Source organism: Thalassophryne amazonica, unplaced genomic scaffold (assembly GCF_902500255.1).
Source record: "Thalassophryne amazonica unplaced genomic scaffold, fThaAma1.1, whole genome shotgun sequence".
Taxonomy (NCBI): Eukaryota; Metazoa; Chordata; class Actinopteri; order Batrachoidiformes; family Batrachoididae; genus Thalassophryne; species Thalassophryne amazonica.
In genome coordinates this window covers 130419-154760 of record NW_022986288.1, presented here as the reverse complement: position 1 = coordinate 154760, position 24342 = coordinate 130419, and the positions used below count along the sequence as shown (strand labels likewise).

General features: G+C 42.5%; 1 protein-coding gene across 1 annotated transcript in view; it reads left to right on the top strand.

Moving 5' to 3' along the window:
• The first annotated feature begins 377 nt into the window (after positions 1-377).
• The window catches only part of tg (thyroglobulin), a 143198-nt gene continuing 119233 nt past the window's right edge, over positions 378-24342 (top strand). Inside the window, 4 exon segments of the mRNA XM_034165528.1 lie at positions 378-486; positions 19444-19552; positions 19815-19912; positions 23248-23403. Coding sequence (XP_034021419.1) covers positions 381-486; positions 19444-19552; positions 19815-19912; positions 23248-23403 — 469 coding nt within the window. The 5' untranslated portion in view covers positions 378-380.

The window sequence follows — 24342 nt, the reverse complement described above, 5'->3', positions numbered from 1 at the left end:
GAACATCTTCAGAGGGTGACCCTTTGGTCATGTGACTTGTTAAAACCACCAGGTTAGAGGTCATACAGGTCACAGGCCAGGCATGCCTTCTGTTGTATTGGTTTTGTGTGTGTGTTCATTGCGAGGACGTAGGTTTGAAGCTCGTGTTGGGGTTTTGAACTGTCATGGTGTGAGGAAAATGAAACCTGTTTCACTCGCTCAGGTGAGTCGGCTTCTCTGCAAAGATAACAGACGTCACGGTGACTTCAGTCCTTGGAGTCTGGCTGCCCGCTGGGTTGGAGCCGAGGACTCTTGGTTCTGCTCTGATGGACAAAGACATGCTGAGGGTGAGCAGATCCACGATCGTCATGGTGACTCAGCAGTTCTGTGGTTTTATAAAGATGACAAGTTGCCGCTGCTCTGTCACCACAGCGACGATGGCTCGGCTGCTTGGCATCGCCTGCATCCTGGTGTGCTGCCCCTGGTTGCTGCAGGGCCGACCTTCAGGTAAACCTCTTCGCACCTCGACTTTAGTCTCATGATGTCTTGCTGAGGGACTTGACGCTGCATGCAAACGTTCCACAAATTGATCGCATTGATTCTGACGGTGAAAGAGGAGGTCAGAGGTGTTTTATCGATGACTTCACAGTTCATTTAGACCTCAAAAGAGTTCCAGCAGGTTCCTGGTCAGGAGCAGGAAATTTCAAAAATAAATAAATGAACATAAAAGGAGGACAATTCTACTAACAGACATATTTTTACACTGATTGTTGTTTTCAGCAAAAGCTGGTATAAATTTTGTTTTGGGTGTAAATTCTTAGGCCCCTCACCCCACCCCACCCACCCACCCTCCCAGAAAGTTAAGAAGCTGCAAAAGTAATCCCAATCATCTAAACTTCAAAGTACACAAAAAACCAACACGTGACCAACACTTTCTTTCAAACTTTATAATCTCATAGTTTTACAGGAACACTGAGTTCACAAGTCCCGTTTTACTGCCAACCCAAAGATTTGTAGAAACAGACTGGAGCATCAAAAGTCTGAAGTTTTTACTCTGAATTCACATCTCACAGAGTTTAAACAAAGCTGCTTTGAATGCTCATGTTCGCTGATGACGTTGTTTTCCTGATTGTTGACATTATATTATCGTTTGCTGATGACGCTGATGTTTTACAGATTATAATATCATTTGCTGATGAGGTCTGTTTTATTCATTTTTTTCAGAATATACAGTGAGGAAAATAAGTATTTGACCCCCTGTCAGTTTTGCCGGTTTTTCCACCTACAAAGAATGGAAAGGTCTGTAATTTTTATCGTAGGTTCACTTCAACTGTGAGAGACAGAATCTAAAAAAAAATCTAGCAAATCACATTGTATGATTTTTAAATAATTAATTTGCATTTTATTGCATAAAATAAGTATTTGACCCCTAGAAAAACAGAGCATAACAGTTGGTACATAAACATTTGTCTGCCATTACAGAGGTCAGACGTTTCCTGTAGTTCTTGACCAAGTTTTCACACACTGCAGCAGGGATTTTGTTCCACTCCTCCATACAGATCTTCTCCAAATCTTTCAGGTTTGGAGTTTCAGCTCCCTCCAAAGATTTTCTATTGAGTTCAGGTCTGGAGACTGGCCAGGCCACTCCAGGACCTTGAAATGCTTCTTACAGAGCCCCTCCTTAGTTGCCCTGGCTGTGTGTTTGGGGTCATTGTCATGCTGGAAGACCCAGCCATGACCCATCTTCAATGCTCTTACTGAGGGAAGGAGGTTGTTTGTCAAAATCTCACAAGACATGACCCCATCCATCATCCCTTCAATACGGTGCAGTCGTCCTGTCCCCTTTGCAGAAGAGCACCCCCATGAGAACAACCCTTGGGGTTGTTCTCATCCTCTAAACATGGTAAGTGGAGTTGATTCCAAAAAGCTCTATTTTGGTCTCATCTGACCACATGACCTTCTTCCATGCCTCCTCTGGATCATCCAGATGGTCACTGGTGAACTTCAAATGGGTCTGGACATGTGCTGGCTTGAGCAGGGGGACCTTGCTGCCCTGCAGGATTTTAAACCATGATGAGCATCATGTGTTACTAATGTAATCTTTGTGACTGTTCTGAGCTTTCTCAGAATCATCCTTACCCCACAAAGTGAGATCTTGCATGGAATCCCAGACCGAGGGAGATTGACAGTCATCTTGTGTTTCTTCCACTTTCTAATAAATAATCATAACAGTTGTTGTCTTCTACCAAGCTGCTTGCCTGTTGTCCTGTAGTCCATCCCAGCCTTGTGCAGGTCTACAGTTTTGTCCCTGGTGTCCTTAGACAGCTCTTTGGTCTTGACTATGGTGGACAGGTTGGAGTGTGATTGATTGAGTGTGTGAACAGGTGTCTTTTATACAGGTAACAAGTTCAAACAGGTGCAATTAATACAGGTAAAGAGTGCAGAATAAGAGGGCTTCTTAAAGAAAAATTAACAAGTCTGTGTGAGACAGACTTCTTGCTGGTTGGTAGGTGATCAAATACTTATTTCATACAATGAAATGCAAATTAATTATTTAAAAAGCATACAATGTGATTTTCTGGATTTTTTTTTTTTTTTAGATTCTGTCTCTCACAGTTGAAGTGAACCTACAATAAAAAATACAGACCTCTACATTTTTGTAGGTGGGAAAACCTGCAAAACTGACAGGGGGTCAAATACTTATTTTCTCCACTGTATTATCTGCAGATTATGTTGGTGATTTATTGATTATGTCTGCCAAGGATGTAATAAAATCGTCTGTGTTTATTTATTTGTCTATCTGTCTGACTGTTAGCAGCATTACGTCAAAACTACTACATGGATTTTGACGACATTTTCAACACAGATACATATTAGGCCATGGAATACAACATTAAATTTTGGAGGTGATCTGGATCTGGATCCAGATTCTGGATCAAGTTTTACTTTATATAAAGGATTACGGCAAAATTGCTTCACAGATTCTCACCAATTTTCACCATGGACATATTGTATACTAGGGCATGGAAGACTCCAGTAAATTTTTGAGGTGATCCGGATCCAGATTCTGGATCAAGATTTCACTTTGTATAATGTTGAAGGATTACGACAAAACTACCTCATGGATTCTCACCACATTTGCACCACACATAGATGCCCTCCAACCACACACGAGAAAAACTTTCTCGTGTGTGGTTGGAGGGCATGAAAGACTCCACTGAATTTTTTAGGTGATCCGAATCTGGATCTGGTTCTGGATTCGGTTTCTGGATCAAGATTTCACTTTATATAGGCTCTGAAGGATTACTTCAAAACGACTTCACGGATTCTCACCAAATTTGCACCACAGACAGATATTAGGGCATGGAAGACTCCACTGAAATTTGAAGGCAATCTGGATCAGGATTGGTGGATGTCAGTCATCTCCGATTGCTCTTGTTTTCAGTTTATATTGTCGTTTTCTGATGAGCTCAGTATTTCATTGGTTATTTACAGATGATATTGTCATTTGCTGATGACGTCTGTTTAATTATTTTATTCAGTATATATTATTTGCAGATTATGTTGGTGTTTTATTGATGATTTATATTGGCATTTGCTGATGAAGTTGGTGTTTTATGGGTTATTTTCAGATTATCTTATTATTTGCTGATGAGGTTGGCATTTTATTGGTTATGTGGAGATTATATCCACATAACCATACCCAGATATTATATATATCTGGGGTGTATGGTAGAGGTAGTACCTCTGTTGGGGGGACATGTCGTGCTCTTCAGAGTAGTTCGCCCATCTTGGTCCTCACCATGCACTCAGCTCTCCCCTGTGGCTCCTAGCAGCTGTTAGCATGCAACAGCGGCCACACCCCGGGCAACGGCTTCGACTGGCCGGCTGAACCAGGCGGACGGTAGCTGACGGGTCTAAAACCCTCAGTGAATTCGGGCTTGTCTACCCTTGCATGCGAAGACTGGATCCAGCAGACTGCACGGAGGAAACCAACTGATTGGTTCAACGGGCAGAAAGGCGGACCCAGCAAAGCGCTGTGGAGCGCGAACAGGGCACAGTGAGACACTAAGGACACTGTTGGCCATCCACTGCATCCCGAGCCATCTCCAGCCGTCCTATGTCTTGTCACTGGACACAGATGGGCCGGGATAAGAGAGTGAGGCTGACGACTGTGCGCAACTCTCCCTCACTTAAATCCAAGTCACGCGCAAGTCATGACTCCACCCTCCACACACCACCACCGTAATAAAAAAAAAAAAAAAAAACACAAGTCCTGTGGCGATGGGTGAGTGGCGAAGCAGCAGGTGCGGATACACTGGGAGCTGTAGTCACAAACCTGCACACAGGTGGTCCAGGGCATAGGGTCGCTCTCTACTGGGCTGAAGTAGCAGTGGAGTTCTGCTCACCTCCACGGAGGAAGGGGCTAGAAAAGGTGCCTCAAACATAGCCTGCTTCAAACTCACCCCGGTAAGCATACCGTGGCTTGCAGGGATCCCACTCAGCGGTCGTAACTCAGCAAAAAAGAAAGTGAAGGTATTAAATCTTGGCACATGAAATGTGCGAACCCTGCTGGATAACATCAAAGCAGACAGGCCAGAAATGGAGCCATTGGAAGACATGGCATTGGCAAGTGCAACAGCAACGGACTGCTGCTTCTCAAAACCTGTGCTGCACACGACCTCATTATCACCAATATCCTGTTCCGCCTCCCCATCCGCAACAAGACATCTTGGATGCATCCGCGTTCCAGGCACTGGCATATGATCGATTATGTCATCACCAGGAAGAGGGATAGGCAGAACATGCGGGTGACCACGTCGATGTGCGGCACCGAGTGCTGGACTGACCACTGGCTCATCATCTCTAAGTGCAAACTTCACATCCAACCAGCAAGAAGACCCCAGGGTCAGAAGGCTGTAAAGAGGCTCAATCAATCAATCAATCAATCAATTTTTTTATATAGCGCCAAATCACAACAAACAGTTGCCCCAAGGCGCTTTATATTGTAAGGCAAGGCCATACAATAATTATGTAAAACCCCAACGGTCAAAACGACCCCCTGTGAGCAAGCACTTGGCTACAGTGGGAAGGAAAAACTCCCTTTTAACAGGAAGAAACCTCCAGCAGAACCAGGCTCAGGGAGGGGCAGTCTTCTGCTGGGACTGGTTGGGGCTGAGGGAGAGAACCAGGAAAAAGACATGCTGTGGAGGGGAGCAGAGATCGATCACTAATGATTAAATGCAGAGTGGTGCATACAGAGCAAAAAGAGAAAGAAACAGTGCATCATGGGAACCCCCCAGCAGTCTACGTCTATAGCAGCATAACTAAGGGATGGTTCAGGGTCACCTGATCCAGCCCTAACTATAAGCTTTAGCAAAAAGGAAAGTTTTAAGCCTAATCTTAAAAGTAGAGAGGGTGTCTGTCTCCCTGATCTGAATTGGGAGCTGGTTCCACAGGAGAGGAGCCTGAAAGCTGAAGGCTCTGCCTCCCATTCTACTCTTACAAACCCTAGGAACTACAAGTAAGCCTGCAGTCTGAGAGCGAAGCGCTCTATTGGGGTGATATGGTACTACAAGGTCCCTAAGATAAGATGGGACCTGATTATTCAAAACCTTATAAGTAAGAAGAAGAATTTTAAATTCTATTCTAGAATTAACAGGAAGCCAATGAAGAGAGGCCAATATGGGTGAGATATGCTCTCTCCTTCTAGTCCCCGTCAGTACTCTAGCTGCAGCATTTTGAATTAACTGAAGGCTTTTTAGGGAACTTTTAGGACAACCTGATAATAATGAATTACAATAGTCCAGCCTAGAGGAAATAAATGCATGAATTAGTTTTTCAGCATCACTCTGAGACAAGACCTTTCTGATTTTAGAGATATTGCGTAAATGCAAAAAAGCAGTCCTACATATTTGTTTAATATGCGCTTTGAATGACATATCCTGATCAAAAATGACTCCAAGATTTCTCACAGTATTACTAGAGGTCAGGGTAATGCCATCCAGAGTAAGGATCTGGTTAGACACCATGTTTCTAAGATTTGTGGGGCCAAGTACAATAACTTCAGTTTTATCTGAGTTTAAAAGCAGGAAATTAGAGGTCATCCATGTCTTTATGTCTGTAAGACAATCCTGTAGTTTAGCTAATTGGTGTGTGTCCTCTGGCTTCATGGATAGATAAAGCTGGGTATCATCTGCGTAACAATGAAAATTTAAGAAATACCGTCTAATAATACTGCCTAAGGGAAGCATGTATAAAGTGAATAAAATTGGTCCTAGCACAGAACCTTGTGGAACTCCATAATTAACTTTAGTCTGTGAAGAAGATTCCCCATTTACATGAACAAATTGTAATCTATTAGACAAATATGATTCAAACCACCGCAGCGCAGTGCCTTTAATACCTATGGCATGCTCTAATCTCTGTAATAAAATTTTATGGTCAACAGTATCAAAAGCAGCACTGAGGTCTAACAGAACAAGCACAGAGATGAGTCCACTGTCCGAGGCCATAAGAAGATCATTTGTAACCTTCACTAATGCTGTTTCTGTACTATGATGAATTCTAAAACCTGACTGAAACTCTTCAAATAGACCATTCCTCTGCAGATGATCAGTTAGCTGTTTTACAACTACCCTTTCAAGAATTTTTGAGAGAAAAGGAAGGTTGGAGATTGGCCTATAATTAGCTAAGATAGCTGGGTCAAGTGATGGCTTTTTAAGTAATGGTTTAATTACTGCCACCTTAAAAGCCTGTGGTACATAGCCAACTAACAAAGATAGATTGATCATATTTAAGATCGAAGCATTAAATAATGGTAGGGCTTCCTTGAGCAGCCTGGTAGGAATGGGGTCTAATAAACATGTTGATGGTTTGGATGAAGTAACTAATGAAAAATAACTCAGACAGAACAATCGGAGAGAAAGAGTCTAACCAAATACCGGCATCACTGAAAGAAGCCAAAGATAACGATACGTCTTTGGGATGGTTATGAGTAATTTTTTCTCTAATAGTTAAAATTTTGTTAGCAAAGAAAGTCATGAAGTCATTACTAGTTAAAGTTAATGGAATACTCAGCTCAATAGAGCTCTGACTCTTTGTCAGCCTGGCTACAGTGCTGAAAAGAAACCTGGGGTTGTTCTTATTTTCTTCAATTAGTGATGAGTAGAAAGATGTCCTAGCTTTATGGAGGGCTTTTTTATAGAGCAACAGACTCTTTTTCCAGGCTAAGTGAAGATCTTCTAAATTAGTGAGACGCCATTTCCTCTCCAACTTACGGGTTATCTGCTTTAAGCTACGAGTTTGTGAGTTATATCACGGAGTCAGACACTTCTGATTTAAAGCTCTCTTTTTCAGAGGAGCTACAGCATCCAAAGTTGTCTTCAATGAGGATGTAAAACTATTGACGAGATACTCTATCTCCCTTACAGAGTTTAGGTAGCTACTCTGCACTGTGTTGGTATATGGCATTAGAGAACATAAAGAAGGAATCATATCCTTAAACCTAGTTACAGCGCTTTCTGAAAGACTTCTAGTGTAATGAAACTTATTCCCCACTGCTGGGTAGTCCATCAGAGTAAATGTAAATGTTATTAAGAACAGTTATTATATTATCTCACCCATATTGGCCTCTCTTCATTGGCTTCCTGTTAATTCTAGAATATAATTTAAAATTCTTCTTCTTACTTATAAGGTTTTGAATAATCAGGTCCCATCTTATCTTAGGGACCTTGTAGTACCATATCACCCCTGCTCTCAGACTGCAGGCTTACTTGTAGTTCCTAGGGTTTGTAAGAGTAGAATGGGAGGCAGAGCCTTCAGCTTTCAGGCTCCTCTCCTGTGGAACCAGCTACCAATTCAGATCAGGGAGACAGACACCCTCTCTACTTTTAAGATTAGGCTTAAAACTTTCCTTTTTGCTAAAGCTTATAGTTAGGGCTGGATCAGGTGACCCTAAACCATCCCTTAGTTATGCTGCTATAGACGTAGACTGCTGGCGGGTTCCTATGATGCACTGTTTCTTTCTCTTTTTGCTCTGTATGCACCACTCTGCATTTAATCACTAGTGATCGATCTCTGCTCCCCTCCACAGCATGTCTTTTTCCTGGTTCTCTCCCTCAGCCCCAACCAGTCCCAGCAGAAGACTGCCCCTCCCTGAGCCTGGTTCTGCTGGAGGTTTCTTCCTGTTAAAAGGGAGTTTTTCCTTCCCACTGTAGCCAAGTGCTTGCTCACAGGGGGTCGTTTTGACCGTTGGGGTTTTACATAATTATTGTATGGCCTTGCCTTACAATATAAAGCACCTTGGGGCAGCTGTTTGTTGTGAATTGGCGCTATATAAAAAAAAATTGATTGATTGAAGAAATGATCAGACAGAAGGGAGTTTTCAGGGAATACTGTTAAGTCTTCTATTTCCATACCATAAGTCAGAACAAGATCTAAGATATGATTAAAGTGGTGGGTGGACTCATTTACTTTTTGAGCAAAGCCAATAGAGTCTAATAATAGATTAAATGCAGTGTTGAGGCTGTCATTCTCACCATCTGTGTGGATGTTAAAATCGCCCACTATAATTATCTTATCTGAGCTAAGCACTAAGTCAGACAAAAGGTCTGAAAATTCACAGAGAAACTCGCAGTAACGACCAGGAGGACGATAGATAATAACAAATAAAACTGGTTTTTGGGACTTCCAATTTGGATGGACAAGACTAAGAGACAAGCTTTCAAATGAATTAAAGCTCTGTCTGGGTTTTTGATTAATTAATAAGCTGGAATGGAAGATTGCTGCTAATCCTCCTCCTCGGCCCGTGCTACGAGCATTCTGACAGTTAGTGTGACTCGGGGGTGTTGACTCATTTAAACTAACATATTCATCCTGCTGTAACCAGGTTTCTGTTAGGCAGAATAAATCAATATGTTGATCAATTATTATATCATTTACCAACAGGGACGTAGAAGAGAGAGACCTAATGTTTAATAGACCACATTTAACTGTTTTAGTCTGTGGTGCAGTTGAAGGTGCTATATTATTTTTTCTTTTTGAATTTTTATGCTTAAATAGATTTTTGCTGGTTATTGGTAGTCTGGGAGCAGGCACCGTCTCTACGGGGATGGGGTAATGAGGGGATGGCAGGGGGAGAGAAGCTGCAGAGAGGTGTGTAAGACTACAACTCTGCTTCCTGGTCCCAACCCTGGATAGTCACGGTTTGGAGGATTTAAGAAAATTGGCCAGATTTCTAGAAATGAGAGCTGCTCCATCCAAAGTGGGATGGATGCCGTCTCTCCTAACAAGACCAGGTTTTCCCCAGAAGCTTTGCCAATTATCTATGAAGCCCACCTCATTTTTTGGACACCACTCAGACAGCCAGCAATTCAAGGAGAACATGCGGCTAAACATGTCACTCCCGGTCTGATTGGGGAGGGGCCCAGAGAAAACTACAGAGTCCGACATTGTTTTTGCAAAGTTACACACCGATCTAATGTTAATTTTAGTGACCTCCGATTGGCGTAACCAGGTGTCATTACTGCCGACGTGAATTACAATCTTACCAAATTTATGCTTAGCCTTAGCCAGCAGTTTCAAATTTCCTTCAATGTCGCCTGCTCTGGCCCCCGGAAGACAATTGACTATGGTTGCTGGTGTCGCTAACTTCACATTTCTCAAAACAGAGTCGCCAATAACCAGAGTTTGATCCTCGGCGGGTGTGTCGTCGAGTGGGGAAAAACGGTTAGAGATGTGAACGGGTTGGCGGTGTACACGGGGCTTCTGTTTAGGGCTACGCTTCCTCCTCACAGTCACCCAGTCGGCCTGCTTTCCCGGCTGCTCGGGATCTGCCAGGGGGTAACTAACGGCGGCTAAGCTACCTTGGTCCACACTGACTACAGGGGCCTGGCTAGCTGTAGAATTTTCCACGGTGCGGAGCCGAGTCTCCAATTCGCCCAGCCTGGCCTCCAAAGCTATGAATAAGCTACACTTATTACAAGTACCATTACTGCTAAAGGAGGCCGAGGAATAACTAAACATTTCACACCCAGAGCAGAAAAGTGCGGGAGAGACAGGAGAAGCCGCCATGCTAAATCGGCTAAGAGCTAGTAGCTACGCTAAGCTAGCGGATTCCTAAAAACACGCAAAGTGAATAATGTGTAAATAATTTAGAGGTGATTCAGCAGAAGGAGTGCTTTAGTTAAGGCACATAAAGATTACACTGGGAAACAAATCGTAATCTAGATAACTAGATCAATCTAACTGCGCAGATTAAACAGCTAACAGATACAGAAAAACACCGCTGTGCTCCGGAACAGGAAGTGATACAATACCGCAGTGAGAGCCAACCACCAGTAGAGGCAGCTTCAATGTCTCGAAGCTGAAGAAGGTCGCTGACCAACTCTCCAGTGACTTGGATGACAGGCTGTCCGACACGCTGAACGACCAGGACAGCATTGAGGAACAGTGGGCTGCGTTCAGAGATACTGTCTACTCCACGGCTCTCGAACACCTCGGACCAACCATACGTAAAAACCAGGACTAGTTCGACGAGAACGAGGAAGAGATTCAGTCCATGCTGACAGAGAAACACCAGCTGTTCCGAGTCCACCAGAACGACCCCTCCTCACAAGCAAAGAAAGATGCTTTCACCAACACCAGGCAGAGGGTCCAGAAGAAGATACGCGAGATGCAAGATGCCTGGTTTAGCAAGAAGGCCGATGAAATCCAGGGCTATGCGGACAGTCACAACACCAAGCGCTTCTATGACTCGCTGAAGGCTGTCTATGGACCTCAGTCCTCAGGCTCCTCCCCCCTCCTCAGTGCAGATGGGACCCAACTGCTGACAGAGAAGAAGCAGATACTGGAGAGATGGGCTGAACATTTCAACCAGGTCCTCAACCTCCCTGCTGTATTCAACGAAGAGGCCATTGCGCGCCTACCTCAAGTGGAGGTCAACGAAGACCTCGGCACTCCACCCACAGAAGATGAACTCAGACAGGCCATCAAACAGCTCTCCTGTGGCAAAGCTCCAGGATCAGATGCTATCCATGCTGAAGTGTACAAGGCAGGCGGCCCAGCATTGCTGCAAAGACTGACCAAACTCTTCCACTCATTGTGGAGTGCAGGCGAGATCCACCAACAGTTGAAGGATGCCAGTATCATCCACATCTACAAGAGGAAAAGTAACCGCCAGCAATGCGACAACCACAGAGGCATCTCCCTTCTGTCCATCGTAGGGAAAATCCTGGCTCAAGTCCTGCTCAACCACCTACTACAACACCTTGAGCAGTGCTTCCTTCCAGAAAGTCAATGCGGATTCTGTGCCAGACGTGGAACTGTGGACATGATATTTGCTGCACGCCAACTTCAGGAAAAGTGCCAGGAGCAACACAGCGACCTCTTCGTTACCTTTGTCGATGTGACGAAGGCCTTCGATACGGTCAGCAGAGAAGGCCTGTGGAAAATCATGGAGAAGTTTGGCTGGTTCATCACAATGGTGCGACAGTTCCATGACGGCATGATGGTGAAAGTTCTGCATGATGGTGACGGGTCAGAGGCCTTCCCAGTCACCAACGGCATAAAGCAGGGCCACGTTCTTGCCTCGACACTGTTCAGCATGGTCTTTTCCGCCATGCTGACCGACGCTTTCCAGGACGGCCAGGACGGCATTCTCCTCAGATACAGGACTGACGGCGGGCTGTTCAACCTCAGGTGCCTCCAGGCTGTCACCAAGGTGATGGAGACCGTCATCACCGATCTATTGTTTTCTGATGATTGCGCGCTCAACGCAGCTACAGTCAATCAATCAATCAATTTTTTTTTATATAGCGCCAAATCACAACAAACAGTTGCCCCAAGGCGCTTTATATTGTAAGGCAAGGCCATACAATAATTATGTAAAACCCCAACGGTCAAAACGACCCCCTGTGAGCAAGCACTTGGCTACAGTGGGAAGGAAAAACTCCCTTTTAACAGGAAGAAACCTCCAGCAGAACCAGGCTCAGGGAGGGGCAGTCTTCTGCTGGGACTGGTTGGGGCTGAGGGAGAGAACCAGGAAAAAGACATGCTGTGGAGGGGAGCAGAGATCGATCACTAATGATTAAATGCAGAGTGGTGCATACAGAGCAAAAAGAAAAAGAAACAGTGCATCATGGGAACCCCCCAGCAGTCTACGTCTATAGCAGCATAACTAAGGGATGGTTCAGGGTCACCTGATCCAGCCCTAACTATAAGCTTTAGCAAAAAGGAAAGTTTTAAGCCTAATCTTAAAAGTAGAGAGGGTGTCTGTCTCCCTGATCTGAATTGGGAGCTGGTTCCACAGGAGAGGAGCCTGAAAGCTGAAGGCTCTGCCTCCCATTCTACTCTTACAAACCCTAGGAACTACAAGTAAGCCTGCAGTCTGAGAGCGAAGCGCTCTATTGGGGTAATATGGTACTACGAGGTCCCTAAGATAAGATGGGACCTGATTATTCAAAACCTTATAAGTAAGAAGAAGAATTTTAAATTCTATTCTAGAATTAACAGGAAGCCAATGAAGAGAGGCCAATATGGGTGAGATATGCTCTCTCCTTCTAGTCCCCGTCAGTACTCTAGCTGCAGCATTTTGAATTAACTGAAGGCTTTTTAGGGAACTTTTAGGACAACCTGATAATAATGAATTACAATAGTCCAGCCTAGAGGAAATAAATGCATGAATTAGTTTTTCAGCATCACTCTGAGACAAGACCTTTCTGATTTTAGAGATATTGCGTAAATGCAAAAAAGCAGTCCTACATATTTGTTTAATATGCACTTTGAATGACATATCCTGATCAAAAATGACTCCAAGATTTCTCACAGTATTACTAGAGGTCAGGGTAATGCCATCCAGAGTAAGGATCTGGTTAGACACCATGTTTCTAAGATTTGTGGGGCCAAGTACAATAACTTCAGTTTTATCTGAGTTTAAAAGCAGGAAATTAGAGGTCATCCATGTCTTTATGTCTGTAAGACAATCCTGCAGTTTAGCTAATTGATGTGTGTCCTCTGGCTTCATGGATAGATAAAGCTGGGTATCATCTGCGTAACAATGAAAATTTAAGCAATACCGTCTAATAATACTGCCTAAGGGAAGCATGTATAAAGTGAATAAAATTGGTCCTAGCACAGAACCTTGTGGAACTCCATAATTAACTTTAGTCTGTGAAGAAGATTCCCCATTTACATGAACAAATTGTAATCTATTAGACAAATATGATTCAAACCACCGCAGCGCAGTGCCTTTAATACCTATGGCATGCTCTAATCTCTGTAATAAAATTTTATGGTCAACAGTATCAAAAGCAGCACTGAGATCTAACAGAACAAGCACAGAGATGAGTCCACTGTCCGAGGCCATAAGAAGATCATTTGTAACCTTCACTAATGCTGTTTCTGTACTATGATGAATTCTAAAACCTGACTGAAACTCTTCAAATAGACCATTCCTCTGCAGATGATCAGTTAGCTGTTTTACAACTACCCTTTCAAGAATTTTTGAGAGAAAAGGAAGGTTGGAGATTGGCCTATAATTAGCTAAGATAGCTGGGTCAAGTGATGGCTTTTTAAGTAATGGTTTAATTACTGCCACCTTAAAAGCCTGTGGTACATAGCCAACTAACAAAGATAGATTGATCATATTTAAGATCGAAGCATTAAATAATGGTAGGGCTTCCTTGAGCAGCCTGGTAGGAATGGGGTCTAATAAACATGTTGATGGTTTGGATGAAGTAACTAATGAGAATAACTCAGACAGAACAATCGGAGAGAAAGAGTCTAACCAAATACCGGCATCACTGAAAGCAGCCAAAGATAACGATACGTCTTTGGGATGGTTATGAGTAATTTTTTCTCTAATAGTTAAAATTTTGTTAGCAAAGAAAGTCATGAAGTCATTACTAGTTAAAGTTAATGGAATACTCAGCTCAATAGAGCTCTGACTCTTTGTCAGCCTGACTACAGTGCTGAAAAGAAACCTGGGGTTGTTCTTATTTTCTTCAATTAGTGATGAGTAGAAAGATGTCCTAGCTTTACGAAGGGCTTTTTTATAGAGCAACAGACTCTTTTTCCAGGCTAAGTGAAGATCTTCTAAATTAGTGAGACGCCATTTCCTCTCCAACTTACGGGTTATCTGCTTTAAGCTACGAGTTTGTGAGTTATACCACGGAGTCAGACACTTCTGATTTAAAGCTCTCTTTTTCAGAGGAGCTACAGCATCCAAAGTTGTCTTCAATGAGGATGTAAAACTATTGACGAGATACTCTATCTCCCTTACAGAGTTTAGGTAGCTACTCTGCACTGTGTTGGTATATGGCATTAGAGAACATAAAGAAGGAATCATATCCTTAAACCTAGTTACAGCGCTTTCTGAAAGACTTCTAGTGTAATGAAACTTATTCCCCACTGCTGGGTAGTCCATCAGAGTAAATGTAAATGTTATTAAGAAATGATCAGACAGAAGGGAGTTATCAGGGAATACTGTTAAGTCTTCTATTTCCATACCATAAGTCAGAACAAGATCTAAGATATGATTAAAGTGGTGGGTGGACTCATTTACTTTTTGAGCAAAGCCAATAGAGTCTAATAATAGATTAAATGCAGTGTTGAGGCTGTCATTCTCAGCATCTGTGTGGATGTTAAAATCGCCCACTATAATTATCTTATCTGAGCTAAGCACTAAGTCAGACAAAAGGTCTGAAAATTCACAGAGAAACTCACAGTAACGACCAGGTGGACGATAGATAATAACAAATAAAACTGGTTTTTGGGACTTCCAATTTGGATGGACAAGACTAAGAGACAAGCTTTCAAATGAATTAAAGCTCTGTCTGGGTTTTGGATTAATTAATAAGCTGGAATGGAAGATTGCTGCTAATCCTCCACCCCGGCCCGTGCTACGAGCATTCTGACAGTTAGTGTGACTCGGGGGTGTTGACTCATTTAAACTAACATATTCATCCTGCTGTAACCAGGTTTCTGTTAGGCAGAATAAATCAATATGTTGATCAATTATTATATCATTTACCAACAGGGACTTAGAAGAGAGAGACCTAATGTTTAATAGACCACATTTAACTGTTTTAGTCTGTGGTGCAGTTGAAGGTGCTATATTATTTTTTCTTTTTGAATTTTATGCTTAAATAGATTTTTGCTGGTTATTGGTAGTCTGGGAGCAGGCACCGTCTCTACGGGGATGGGGTAATGAGGGGATGGCAGGGGGAGAGAAGCTGCAGAGAGGTGTGTAAGACTACAACTCTGCTTCCTGGTCCCAACCCTGGATAGTCACGGTTTGGAGGATTTAAGAAAATTGGCCAGATTTCTAGAAATGAGAGCTGCTCCATCCAAAGTGGGATGGCTGCCGTCTCTCCTAACAAGACCAGGTTTTCCCCAGAAGCTTTGCCAATTATCTATGAAGCCCACCTCATTTTTTGGACACCACTCAGACAGCCAGCAATTCAAGGAGAACATGCGGCTAAACATGTCACTCCCGGTCTGATTGGGGAGGGGCCCAGAGAAAACTACAGAGTCCGACATTGTTTTTGCAAAGTTACACACCGATTCAATGTTAATTTTAGTGACCTCCGATTGGCGTAACCGGGTGTCATTACTGCCGACGTGAATTACAATCTTACCAAATTTACGCTTAGCCTTAGCCAGCAGTTTCAAATTTCCTTCAATGTCGCCTGCTCTGGCCCCCGGAAGACAATTGACTATGGTTGCTGGTGTCGCTAACTTCACATTTCTCAAAACAGAGTCGCCAATAACCAGAGTTTGATCCTCGGCGGGTGTATCGTCGAGTGGGGAAAAACGGTTAAAGATGTGAACGGGTTGGCGGTGTACACGGGGCTTCTGTTTAGGGCTACGCTTCCTCCTCACAGTCACCCAGTCGGCCTGCTTTCCCGGCTGCTCGGGATCTGCCAGGGGGGAACTAACGGCGGCTAAGCTACCTTGGTCCGCACCGACTACAGGGGCCTTGCTAGCTGTAGAATTTTCCACGGTGCGGAGCCGAGTCTCCAATTCGCCCAGCCTGGCCTCCAAAGCTACGAATAAGCTACACTTATTACAAGTACCATTACTGCTAAAGGAGGCCGAGGAATAACTAAACATTTCACACCCAGAGCAGAAAAGTGCGGGAGAGACAGGAGAAGCCGCCATGCTAAATCGGCTAAGAGCTAGTAGCTACGCTAAGCTAGCGGATTCCTAAAAACACGCAAAGCGAATAATGTGTAAATAATTTAGAGGTGATTCAGCAGAAGGAGTGCTTTAGTTAAGGCACGTAAAGATTACACTGGGAAACAAATCGTAATCTAGATAACTAGATCAATCTAACTGCGCAGATCAAACAGCTAACAGATACAGAAAAACACCGCTGTGCTCCGGAACAAGAAGTGATACAATACCGCAGTGAGAGCCGACCACCAGTAGAGTCAAGTAAAAAAGTAAAAAAAAAAAAAATAAAAAGGTAAAAAAGTAAAAAAGTCTTGAAAAAGACTATTAGTTCAAAGTCCAAAGCAGCAGGTAGCAGTCTCTGTGTAAACAGTCCCAACAGAGAGCCAAAATTAACAGATACAGCAAAACACCCCTACAAAACACCCCTACAAACACTACAGAACAGAAGATGCAGCATGAAATGGACTGCTTCTCGAGAGCATGCGACAACTTCGGTCTCACCATCAGCACCAAAAAGACCGAAGTTATGTACCAACCAGCACCCGGAAAACTATACCAAGAACCCCACATCACAGTGACAGGACAGAATCTGCAGGCGGTCGACAACTTTACATACCTGGGTAGCACCCTTTCTCGTGCAGTCAACATCGATGCAGAAATCAACAACAGGGTTGCAAAAGCCAGCGCCTCATTTGGAAGGCTCCGTGAGAATGTCTGGGAAGGGACAGGACTTAGCATTACCTCCAAGCTGAAGGTCTACCGTGCAGTGGTTCTAACCACCCTGCTCTATGCCAGTGAGACCTGGACTGTCTACAGCAGACATGCCAAGCAGCTCAACCACTTCCATATGAGCTGCCTCCGTCGCCTCCTCCACATCAGGTGGCAGGACAAAGTCCCGGACACGGAGGTCCTTGAGTGAGCCGGCCTCCCCAGCATCTACACCCTCCTGCAGAAGACGCAAGTCAGATGGACTGGCCACGTAATCAGAATGCCTGACACTTGACTGCCAAAGCAGCTCCTGTATGGAGAACTGTGCCAGGCCAAGCGCTCTGTCGGGGGGCAGAAGAAACGCTACAAAGACTATCTCAAAGCGTCCCTGAAAAACCTGGGCTTTGAGCTCACCTCTTGGGAAACGCTTGCCCACAACCGCCCTCAGTGGCACAGCAAGACCACCAGTGGCGCCCCCGCAGCAGAGGCCAGACGGATCGCGGACGCCAAAACAAAACGAGCCGCACGCAAGGCCCGAGCTACCTCTACCTCCACCGCAGCACCTACCCATGTGTGTCCCGCATGTGGGCGCACCTTTCAAGCCCGGATTGGCCTCATCAGCCACCTCCGGACGCACCGTCACTGATTACCCACCTAGTGGAGCCATGGTCATCTTCGACCCCGAAGGACAAACAACATGTGGAGATTATACTATCATTTGCTGATGATGTTGATGTTTCCTTGATTATTTACAGGTTATATTGTTGCTTGGTAATTGTCTGTTTTATTAATTTTGTCACATTATATTATCATTTGCAGATTATGTTGGTGTTTTATTGATTATTTTCTGTTTATATTGGCATTTGGTGATGAAGTTGGTATTTTATGGGTTATTTTCAGATGACCTTATCCTTTGCTGATGAGGTTGGTGTTTTATTGGTTATGTGGAGATTATACTATTGTTTGCTGATGATACTGATGTTTCCTTGATTATTTACAGATTATATTGTTGCTTGGTCATTGTCTGCTTTATTAATTCTGTCATATTATATTATCATTTGCAGATTATGTTGGAGTTTTATTGCTTATTTACAGATGTTATTGTTGTTTGTTGATGAAGTTGGTGTTTTATGGGTTATTTTCAGATTATCTTATCATTTGCTGATGAGGTTGGTGTTTTATTGGTTATGTGGAGATTATACTATCGTTTGCTGATGATGTTGATGCTTCCTTGATTATTTACAGATTATATTGTAAGGTTCGGTGTTGGGACCGATTTTGTTCTTAATGTATGCAAATGATTTAAACAATATCTTAAGAAATATGAAAATTGTATTATTTGCAGATGATACAAACATATTTGCATCTGGTGAGAATCTTGACCAGACACTTGAGCTAGCCACACAAGAGTTGATTAAAATAAAGAGATGGTGTGATATAAATAAATTAGCTGTAAATTTGAAGAAAACTAAGTTCATGATATTTGGAAACATTAAAAAAAATAATAATGAAGTAAAGTTGAGTATTGATGATGTAGAATTAGAATTAGTTGATGAAATAAAATTTCTAGGTGTAATTCTGGATAATAAAATTAGTTGGAATGGACATATACAACGTGTCTGGTCAAAGCTGGCTAAATGTTTTGCAGTCATGAGAAAAACTCGGCACCTATTAACTAAACAGGCCTTACAAATTCTATACTGTTCATTGTTTCTGCCCTATCTTACTTATTTTGTTGAAGTGTGGGGTCACACATACAAAATAAACATTCAACCATTAACTATTCTGCAAAAAAAAAAAGTGATATAAGTTGTAAATAACAAACATTACAGAGATCACACTCACAGCTTATTCTTGGAGACAAAAGTTCTAAAATTTGCTGATCTGATCAATTTTAGAACTGCTCAAATACTTTTTAGAGCAAGGAATAAGTTACTTCCAGCGCACATACAAAAAATGTTTTCTGATAGAGATGGGAAATATAATCTAAGAGGAAAATTGAATTTGTTGTGTAAAGAACAACACATGGGAGTTTTAGTGTAACAGTCAGTGGAGTGAAGCTCTGGAATAGTTTGCCTGAAAACATTAAGCAAAGTAAAAACATCCAGCAATTCAAAAAAGAATCTAAAAAATTAATTTTTGATGCATATAAAAATGAGTAATGTAACTTAATCATTACATGTACAATGTAATCAAACTAATGCTGTTTTCTTATTCTATTTAAATGTCCTTTCACATACCATATGACTACATGTAAATTAGGGGTAGGGCTTGATAAGCTTAAGCTTCATCCTACTCCTTTTTGAAACATGCATGATTTATAAATGTACTTTTGGGAAAAAAAAATGCTGATTTTAACATGTTTTAAAATAAATAAATAAATAAAGAAAGAAAGAAAGAAAGAAAGAAAGAAAGAAAGAAAGAAAGAAAGAAAGAAAGAAAGAAAGAAAGAAAGAAAGAAAGAAAGAAAGAAAGAAAGAAAGAAAGAATATTGTTGCTTGGTCATTGTCTGCTTTATGATGTCAGTGTTTTATTAATTATTTGCTGATGATATTAAAGCTTGCTGATGATGTTGTCCAGAGTACCAGGTGGAGACCGAGAGCCTGAGCTCATGTGAGCTGCTGAGGGACATGGCTGTTGCTAAGCAACAAGAACACATCCCTCAGTGCACCGAGAACGGCGGCTTCAGGTATCTGTCGTATTTCAAGTGTATCAATATTCAACTTTATGGTTGAAGTTACTTATTTGGTGTATTGATAGAAAAGTGACATATGACCAGAGAACCGCAGGACCAATTCCCCAACTGGATGGACAAAGAAAATGTGTTTATGTGTGTGTGTGTGTGTGTGTGTGTGTGTGTGTGTGTGTGTGTGTGTGTGTGTGTGTGTGTGTGTGTGTGTGTGTGTGCGTGCGTGCATGCGTGCGTGCGTGTGTGTGTGTGTGGAGCACAGGCCTGTACAGTGCAGTAGGCGGGGCCAGGAATGTTGGTGTGTTCACGCTGACGGTCAGGAGATTGCTGGGACTCGAACCAACACCTCTCTGCCACATTGTGAGGAAAATGGACACACACAGACACACACAGTCCTGCAGTACTAATGTAGTACACATTTGTACACAAATGAATGATCTCCCTGTGTCAATAAAACAGTCAGATTCTGTGGAGATTTTCACGTCCAGACTTAAGACACATTTATTTTCCCTTTCATATGGCAGCATACTGGTACAGTTTTGTTTTACGCTTTTTACTCTTTTAATTCATTTATTAGTACTTTACCTAAATTCTGGGTCTTTTAGTGAAGTTTAGGGCTAGTGGCCGGCGGTCACCTTAGTATTTCTTCTGTTTTTCTTCTTGTTTAATGCTGACAAATTATACAGTATTTTTTGTCTTTCTGATGCCTGATTCTGTTTTTCTCTCTGTTTAAGGTGCAGCTCCATCCAGAGGGAGTTGTGTTTGTGTTGGTGATCCTCCTGTCCTGTGCACCAACAGCATTTCCTGTATATTCAAACGTGAATTGTTCTGTAAATTGTTCTGTAATTTATGTCTGTAGCATGGCCCAAGCAGAGGGTCACCCCTTTGAGTCTGGTCTGCTTGAGGTTTCTTCCTCAGAGCGAGTTTTTCCTTACCACTGTTGCTCTGGGGGTTGGTAAGGTTAGACCTTACCTGTGTGAAGTGCTTTGAGGCAACTCTGTTGTGATTTGGTGCTATATAAATAAAAATAAATACATTTTTCTTCTTCTCTTCCAGCCTCCGTGTGGTTCTGATGGACTTTCTATAGTCTGATCCTGCTTTTCCTTCCAGACCTCCTTTTCTCTATCCATCCTCCTCCACTCCAGCTTTCTCTGTCCCATTCTTTCATTTTCATCTCATCTCTGTTTTATTCACCTCATCATCTCAGCTCATCTCATCTCCAGACCACCTCAGCCTTCTCTCCACTTTCTCAGATGTTTCACTTCTTTTTGTTGTTCTTCTGATTCTCTCATTTTTCATTCTTTCCAGCTGTGTAACTCATTTCTCCTTCTGCACTTCCCTCTCACTTCACCCCATATGTCATTGCTGGGCTTATAGAGATGACCTTTAACCCTTGCCTTAATTTTTGGGTCACACTGCTGTCTTCCAAAGTCCTTCATTTTTCAGCATCAGATCTTCTTCTTAGCGCTGACACACACTCTCACAGTTTCAGTAGACTGGCCTTTAACCTCAAAAGTCAGCACATCCATAGCCAGATCGAAAAGGTCAGGACTGGAAGAAGGACTGACTCTGACTGGACTTCTATCCTTCTTCGAACCAAGAGTCTCCTGAAAAGTCTTCCCTGGTCCTCTTTCTCCATCATCCACCTCAGCACCTTGACATATTGCCTAATTATCGCCTGAAATGACACAGCTGAGGACAGATGCCATCATGGCTGCTCCATCCAGACTGTGCAGCTTTCTTAATATCTGTCTGACCTTATTCAATTTTCCTGCTCCTAACATTTCTCGTCTGCGTCTCACTTCTGAAAATAAGAAGTCAACTTCCTCCTGTTCTGTTATTATTCCTGAGGAGGTCCCCAGCCCCAGGAGAAAGCAAAAAGCCACAGGAAAATGCAGTGAGACAAAGGAGCTGGTAGCGTGTGTCGCTGAGTGGATAAGGATCCCGTCTGCCACTGTGACGGCCTGAAATCAAATCCCATTCACACGACCTGACATGTAATCTGCATCGTCTCAGTCCTCCCAGCTGTAAATGGGTCCTGACCTACATTGACAATATGCAGTATTTTTGAACACTGGAAGGATGCAGACGTGTGTGCGTACAGTCAGCAAACTAGCAGTTTATTTTGTTGGGAGCGTGATGATGTTTAAGCACATTTTTCCACACGCAGATCTTTCATAGGTTTATATGCCATAGGTATTAAAGGTACTGCACTGCAGTGGTTTGAATCATATTTATCTAATAGATTACAATTTGTTCATGTAAATGGGGAATCTTCTTCACAGACTAAGGTTAATTATGGAGTTCCACAAGGTTCTGTGCTAGGACCGATTTTATTCACTTTATACATGCTTCCCTTAGGCAGTATTATTAGACAGCATTGCTTAAATTTTCATTGTTACACAGATGATACCCAGCTTTATCTATCCATGAAGCCAGAGGACACACACCAATTAGTTAAACTGCAGGATTGTCTTACAGACATAAAGACATGGATGACCTCTAATTTCCTGCTTTTAAACTCAGATAAAACTGAAATTATTGTAATTAGCCCCACAAATCTTAGAAACATGGTGTCTAACCAGATCCTTACTCTGGATGGCATTACCCTGACCTCTAGTAATACTGTGAGAAATCTTGGAGTCATTTTTGATCAGGATATGTCATTCAATGCGCATATTAAACAAATATGTAGGACTGCTTTCTTGCATTTGTGCAATATCTCTAAAATTAGAAAGGTCTTGTCTCAGAGTGATGCTGAAAAACTAATTCATGCATTTATTTCCTCTAGGCTGGACTATTGTAATTCATTATTATCAGGTTGTCCTAAAAGTTCCCTGAAAAGCCTTCAGTTAATTCAAAATGCTGCAGCTAGAGTACTGACGGGGACTAGAAGGAGAGAGCATATCTCACCCATATTGGCCTCTCTTCATTGGCTTCCTGTTAATTCTAGAATAGAATTTAAAATTCTTCTTCTTACTTATAAGGTTTTGAATAATCAGGTCCCATCTTATCTTAGGGACCTCATAGTACCATATCACCCCAATAGAGCGCTTCGCTCTCAGACTGCAGGCTTACTTGTAGTTCCTAGGGTTTGTAAGAGTAGAATGGGAGGCAGAGCCTTCAGCTTTCAGGCTCCTCTCCTGTGGAACCAGCTCCCAATTCAGATCAGGGAGACAGACACCCTCTCTACTTTTAAGATTAGGCTTAAAACTTTCCTTTTTGCTAAAGCTTATAGTTAGGGCTGGATCAGGTGACCCTGAACCATCCCTTAGTTATGCTGCTATAGACGTAGACTGCTGGGGGGTTCCCATGATGCACTGTTTCTTTCTCTTTTTGCTCTGTATGCACCACTCTGCATTTAATCATTAGTGATTGATCTCTGCTCCCCTCCACAGCATGTCTTTTTCCTGGTTCTCTCCCTCAGCCCCAACCAGTCCCAGCAGAAGACTGCCCCTCCCTGAGCCTGGTTCTGCTGGAGGTTTCTTCCTGTTAAAAGGGAGTTTTTCCTTCCCACTGTCGCCAAGTGCTTGCTCACAGGGGGTCGTTTTGACCGTTGGGGTTTTTCTGTAACTATTGTATGGCTTTTGCCTTGGGGCAACTGTTTGTTGTGATTTGGCGCTATATAAATAAAATTGATTTGATTTGATCTTTCGTAAATCAGGCTCTGAACATCTTTGTTTCTCCTCCTCCAGGCCCCTCCCCCTGTCAGCTGCAGTCCCTCCTGCAGTGTTCTCCATCTGGGCTCTTCAAATCGGTTCAATGTAACTCCAGCAGGGGGCAGTGTTGGTGTGTGGATCAGGATGGCATGGAGCTCTACGGAACCAGACAGAATGGAAAACCACCCCGCTGTAAGGACAAACCCAACTGTCACACTCTGAATAATGTTGATATGACATCTACTGGGACCACTTACACGAGTACTACTACTGATACCAAAATCAGTGGTGGGCACAACTAACCAAAAAGCCAGCTTTGATAACTGCTAATCAGCTAACTGAAATGTTTTCTTTTTTTAACGCTAAACCAATAAACTGCCTAAAAATGTATCGGAAGCTACAGCTAACCGATAACTTTCAATTTTGTCTCCCACTGATTTTGAATTTAGATCAAAATCAAAGGCGATCACAAATCCAAATACAGCAAACGAATCAGCGCTTCTGTGTTTGTGCGCCCTGCCGCTGCTGTAGGGAAGCATCATTTACCTTGACAGCATGCAGCAGTCCAACCGTGAGGCAGAGATCTTGAAATGAAAAGCAGGTTTGACTTGTGGTCACATTAATCCAGATAGAACAACTACATTAATGTCAACTCTTAAACTGTACAAAGTGAATATATAACACATATCTGTTCATTTTAAAATAATGTACTAATTCTGAAGATTTGAACATTAACACACAGATGCCCAAAGGGATTATGGGTAAACTTAGCCTCCGCTCATACTGATTGGTTGACTAATTCATTCTATGTAAAAACCAACACAAGTGAATCAATGTAACATTTGTTGGTGTTTACAAATAAATGTGCTTTTGTAAAATATGTCTTTTTTTTTTCATTTGTAAAAAAAAAAAAGGCATTTGTAAAGCTGAAACATCTGTTAAATTGTAATGGAGGATTTTCAAGATCCCGCTAGACAGTGCCTAAGCGCATGTGTGATGATGTCACAACTCTATCTCGTTAGGGAGACACGGTTTCTTTCAATAACAAGAACTGTCAAAAAACTTTCTCGTGTGTGGTTGATGTTGTGTGGCAATAGGAATTGCCTTTTGAATGCTTGAATAACAATGTCA